This window comes from Zea mays, chromosome 3 (genome assembly GCF_902167145.1).
Source record: "Zea mays cultivar B73 chromosome 3, Zm-B73-REFERENCE-NAM-5.0, whole genome shotgun sequence".
In the NCBI taxonomy this organism is placed as follows: Eukaryota; Viridiplantae; Streptophyta; class Magnoliopsida; order Poales; family Poaceae; genus Zea; species Zea mays.
This window is the reverse complement of record NC_050098.1, coordinates 228597341-228603373: the sequence shown is the minus strand read 5'-3', so window position 1 is coordinate 228603373 and position 6033 is coordinate 228597341. Positions and strand designations below refer to the sequence as shown.

The window sequence follows — 6033 nt, the reverse complement described above, 5'->3', positions numbered from 1 at the left end:
ATATCATTTTTGCATACACGGGTTTCCAAGTTTCGAGTGACTTGTAGTTCAAATCTGAATTATCTAAGAAAATTCTATTAAACGAACTAAATCCAATGGTTATAGGAAACACTTTTATAATTGTGCCAAAATGGTACATGTAGGTCTACATAGTGTAGGAACATACCACAAAAAAATTGGTTGCGAAAAGAAAAAAATAAAAAATATATTTTGCCGAGTGTCCAAACATGGTACTCGGCACAGCATGCTCTGTCGAGTGTCATATGTTTGACACTCGGCAAAGAAGCATCTTTGTCGAGTGCCAAAGCTCGGCGCTCGGCAAAAGTTAACGACCGTCAGCTATAGACGGCTGCTGACGACCTTTTTGCCGAGCGCCGCCTTCGCCGAGTGTTTAACACTCGGCAAAGAAGACTTTGCCAAGTGTATTTCTATGTCGAGAGTCATGCTCTCGGTAAACGCCATCGTTACCAAGAGCAGGACTTTGCCGAGTGTGGCACTCGGCAAAGAAGTGCCGAGTGCCCGACAAAAAACACTCGGCAAAGCCACGGATTCCAGTAGTGCAGCCCACCTATATCTGAACTTGTCAACATCAGCGGTGATTGGTAAGTTCAGTGTTAGCATCTGATGCAACATGGTAAAAGTTGCATTCTTCGCTTGATGTAAGTCGAATCCTTTAAGGCTTTCGGTTAGAGATTGAATGAAGGGGATTAGTTGTGACTAAATCCCGTCCTATTCAATTTTGAATAAAAGAAGATTTAATCTACCCTAATCCTCTCCGATCCCACGCAAACAAATAAGGCCTTAAGTGCATCGCAGAAAGCAAAGACAGAAAAGCAGCATATTAACTGGTTATATCTTCGAAACTGCATTACAAGTCTCTCTCTGTTTCTAAATGCAACAAACAAATCAATGAATCGTTGTGCACTGTGCTACTGCCTGCTAAAAAAATGTGCTACCAAAAATTTGCTCAGATTCTGGTAAAAAAATTGTGCTACCAAAATGTGCTCAGAATCTGGTGCAGAGAGGCGTAAGTTCCTTTGACGGCGACGCACAGTCCAAACACCAGTATGGCGACGATCCACGCGGCCTCGGAACGGCGGCGAACCCTTCCGACCCTGAGGTAGCTCAGGCACGGGAACAGGACGGCGACGGTGACGTTGAGAGAGGAGCCGATGAAGGACATGAGGTAGCCGAAGAAGGGCACCGTGCACGCCGCCACCACCGTGCTGACGAGGACGGCGGTGCTGATGGCCGCCCTGGTGAGGCGCCCCTGGCGAGCCCGCGGCGGCAGCTTCTCCTCGATCCCCGTCATGATGGGCTGGATGACGAGCGCGTACTTGGCCAGCGGGGTGATCAGGGTCGTCAGGATGGCGATCCTCGTGTACGCCTTCCCCGATGGGAGGTTCAGCGTCACAAGCGACTTCACGTCATCCCCGTAGATCATGTACCCTAGAACCGCCGTCAGCGCGTAGTTGAGGCTGCACAGCACCGACGAGGCCAGAAGGACCTGTGTGTGCACGGGAATCAATGGCGATCAGTCGTCGTCAATGCACTGAAATCCAAGTAAAGTTCTTCCCGTTCGGAACATACAATATATTTGTTTAGCGCTAGTTTGGGAACTATATTTTCCAAGGGATTCCTATTTTTCTAAGGGAAAATGAACTAATTTCCCTTGGGAAAATGAAAATCCCATAGAAAAACGGGGTTCCCAAACTAGCCCTTAATAAATAATCCAATCCAGCTAGACCGGAAAAGTTTGTTTCTATTTGCGCCGACGGCGGAGCTAGTATATATCTGTACCTTGGTGAAGTCCTGCTTGTTCCTCATGGAGGTGTACACCGTCGGGAAGACGCCGTGGCCGGAGAAGCAGACGAAATACAAGCTGAGGGAAGTGGGCAGCCCGGCGAGGCTGAAGAGGTTGCCATCCTGGGCGGCATGGAAGCCGTGCTCGGCCACGCCGGCCCACACCAGGGACGCCGTGAGGGCCACCGACGCGACGAGCCCGACGGCCGACACGTAGGCGAGAACGCAGAGGTCCCTGAGCCACGTCGTTGGGAGTATGACCACGGCCGCCGCGAGCGTGAACAGCTGCTTCCCTCGCAGGACGTAGCCGCCGGGGAGGCCGACGGCCGTGCCGGGGAGCAGCTTGTCGAGGTTGTCGCCCTCGAGGATGAGGAAGCTGATGGCGACCAGGTACAGCTCGATGTACATGACGGCGCCGATGGCCTTCCGACCGAGGCGCCCGAACGCGAGATAGCCGATGTCCGGGTAGCTCCTGATGTCGTCGCCGCCGGCGCGCATGCAGCGGGCGATGAGCTCGCCGGTGTAGTAGCAGACGGCGCCGACGACGGCGAAGAGCACCAGGCTGAGCCAGCCGCCCTGCGCCAGCGCGTACGGCACGGATAGCAACCCGACGCCTATACAAGGAATCACGTCGGGATGGATCTTGCTGTGATTCGTTCGTCATATATCATAGATGCGAATAAACAAGATGAGTGGACGGCTGGACGAACGCAAGTTCATAACCCTACCTGAAATCACGTTGCTGAGGTTGAGGCAGCTCCGCCAGAAGGAGACGTCGCCGAAGCTACCGCCACGGAGGAGGAGCGGTTCGTCGAGATGACTCTCCGCCGCCATTGCTAGCTTGCACCTAAAAAAAAGGAAAATCCAAGGTTAGAAAACGTTCAACCTGCCGCGTAGTTATATTTATACGGAATACGAATAACCAATTATCGTAGCTTACCAGAAAATATCCAACTATCCTAAAGATACTCCCGGCGCGTAACCCTAGCCGCCGCCCGTTATCCCACTTTGCTTTCCCTCGCCGTCATCGGGGGAAACCGCTGGAGGCCAGCCCGGGACCCTAGGACGGCGACGGCGGGGGCCTTTGTCTAGATCCGGTCGCCTAAAACGAGCTCTCGGCAGGAGGCGAGGCGTGGTGCGACTAGGCGGCGAGCACGCGGGGGGCTACTCGAGCTCGGGCGGGCACCCGGCGTAGTTCCCGTCTCGGCGTTGGGGCGTGGGCTGCCGGTGGAGACGTTCTGGTTCTAAGGCCAGCGAGGTCTTCCGGGGCGAGCGCTACGGCGCTACCAGAGCCGTTGTCCTGCTTCTTGAGCACTAAAATGTACACAGTACGGTCGTGACGGCGGCGCAAACACGTGTGCACAAAATTAGTTAGAGTTTCAGATTTCTTTAGGATTTGTAATAGGAAACATATCGAATACTAACTATATTTTGGTGTAAATACCGTGCAAACCTACTAAAAAGTACAAAAAATTCTAAAACAAAACATGAGTGTACATCTCAACTTACCTCATCTATATATAAAAAATTTTACGGTCAAATTCATCTTACTCTAGCAGTTACAAAAAAGACACCAAAATTTGTCTTTTTTGTAACTGCTAGAGTAAGATAAATTTGACCGTGAAATTTTTTATATAGATGAGGTAAGTTGAGATGTACACTTATGTTTTTTCAGAATTTTTTGAAACTTTTTTAGTAGGTTTGCACGGTATTTGCACCAAAACGTGGTTTGCATTCGATATTTCCCTTTGTAATATGTTCATATCTCCTTTATATAGATGAAGAAGTAGGACCGATATAATCCCTCATAATCGATCCAATCAAATCTACTTATCAAATTTACTTTATTTGCACTGTTTTTCCATTCCCTAAGTGTAGAAGTAATCTAGCCTTAGCATAGCCCAAGTATTAGTCTCCCTCGACCTATTTATTCACCTCTCTTCGGAACAGCGTCGTCTAGATACGTTTTGGATGGCCTGGTGACTCCAAGACAACTCTTGGAACTCTTTTCCCCGACGGGGTCCCTCCCGGTAAGCGAGATCCAAGATCTTCGCTGAGAAGAAGACCCTTTGCATCATCACGGACCGTCTAGCCCTAGGCGCGGACCGTCCAGCAAGCGTGCATGGAAGTAGCAAGGTCGCTGACCATCTAGCCTAGGGTCGTGGACCGTTCATGGTCCCATAGAGAGCACCGCCAGGCAGTTCACAACTAGTGTGAAGCATCCCAATCCTCTGGGACTCAAATGTGATTCAAATAGTAGTCCCATGAGGCTAGTATACACATTTATACATCACATGGTTCTAGATCTGCTTAAACGAGACAATCCTATATATACAGGTGGTGATCAACTTTAAGAGTTGGTCCACAGCTCGGGACATATCATTAGAGTGGGGTTGAAGCAGCCCAATATACGTAGCAAAACAAATCAGCGATCCAACACCACATGCATGGTCGGGAAACATGCGTAACTTTTATCCGATCAGCGATCTCCTATGAAAAAACAACAAATAAGCAAGAATGAGTACTTACGTACCCAATAACCCACCTTCACCCACGGAATGAGAAAATTAGATATAATGCATGGAGTATGTGGAGCTCAAGGTATTTTGCAGAAACAAATATTTTGATGTAGGGCTATTTTGTAAAATATTTTATCATTTTCAAAGCGCATCCTCTCCCAAAAGAGCTAGAAGTCTTTCAAAATAGAATTGAATCCCCTAGACTAAAACATCTAGGAATTTTGATAGTTTCCTACCGATTTTTATTTCCAAAAACAACTACTGACTTCCCGTCCACCATAGATCACGACTCAACTACCGGGCCTTTTAAAACCAATTTTCAAAACAGTTTGGAGAACAAAACACTAATTGTAAAATCCATGTCATAACTCATCCATATCCGTGGACACAGACTATTCGAATAGATTTTTGAACTCTGCACAGAGCTGTACACTTTACCCAGTAGTCCAGTTCTGTGATCTTGTCACACCCGGTTTTGGAAGATAAACCGAATGTGAATCATGTACGTGCCATGATCAGAACTCACGTACACAGCGATTACATAAATGACTCATCATAGCATAATGCTCAAATAATAGCGTAAAGAAGTATTACTTTATTACATCATGATGTCTGAAATATCCACATAGTCATTAACTTAAACAGTAATCAAATTGCTAAAGCGAAATGCAGTAAAGATAAGGCCTTCACAGGCAGCTGACAGAGGTTTGCCGCTTGTCGGGGACCATAATTAGGGGTACCCTCAAGACGCCTAATTCTCAGCTGGTAACCCCCATCAGCATAAAGCTGCAAAGGCCTGATGGGTACGATTAAGTCAGGGATCAGTCCACACGAGTGACTCGATCACGCTTCACCCGAGCCTAGCCTCGGCCAAGGGCAGCCGACCTCGAGAGACTTCCGTCTCGCCCGAGGCCCCCCTTTTTACGGCGGACACATCACCGGCTCGCCCGAGGCCTTGGCTTCGCTCAGAAGCAACCCTGACTAAATCGCCACACCGACTGACCAAGTTGCAGGAGCATTTAACGCAAAGGTGGCCTGACACCTTTATCCTGACACGCGCCCCCCAGCAGAGCTGAAGTGACCGCCGTCACTCCACCGCTCCACTGACCAGTCTGACAGAAGGACAGCGCCGCCTGCGCCACTCCGACTGCGGTGCCACTCGACAGAGTGAGTCTGACAGGCAGTCAGGCCTTGCCAAAGGCGCCACGACGAACTCCGCTCCGCCCGACCCCAGGGCTCGGACTCGGGCTAAGACCCGGAAGACGGCGAACTCCGCTCCGCCCGACCCCAGGGCTCGGACTCGGGCTAAGACCCGGAAGACGGCGAACTCCGCTCCGCCCGACCCCAGGGCTCGGACTCGGGCTAAGACCCGGAAGACGGCGAACTCCGCTCCGCCCGACCCCAGGGCTCGGACTCGGGCTAAGACCCGGAAGACGGCGAACTCCGCTCCGCCCGACCCCAGGGCTCGGACTCGGGCTAAGACCCGGAAGACGGCGAACTCCGCTCCGCCCGACCCCAGGGCTCGGACTCGGGCTAAGACCCGGAAGACGACGAAACTCCGCCTCGCCCGACCCCAGGGCTCGGACTCCGCCCTGGCCTCGGCCGAACGACCTCCGCCTCGCCCGACCCCATGGCTCGGACTCGGCCTCGACAACAGAAGACAGACTCAACCTCGGCTTCGGAGGAGCCCCCACGTCACCCTGCCTAGGGC

The 6033-nt window shown here is 51.1% G+C and overlaps 1 protein-coding gene across 1 annotated transcript; it reads right to left on the bottom strand.

The window, feature by feature from the left end:
- Positions 1–835: 835 nt before the first annotated feature.
- Positions 836–2671, bottom strand: LOC103651571 (vacuolar amino acid transporter). Its single transcript, XM_020551199.1, has 3 exons — positions 2532–2671; positions 1801–2417; positions 836–1507 (listed from the first exon to the last, which is right to left on the bottom strand). The coding sequence occupies exons 1-3, from the start codon at positions 2635–2637 to the stop codon at positions 992–994; spliced, it is 1239 nt and encodes a 412-aa protein (XP_020406788.1). The 5' UTR covers positions 2638–2671; the 3' UTR covers positions 836–991.
- Positions 2672–6033: the final 3362 nt, after the last annotated feature.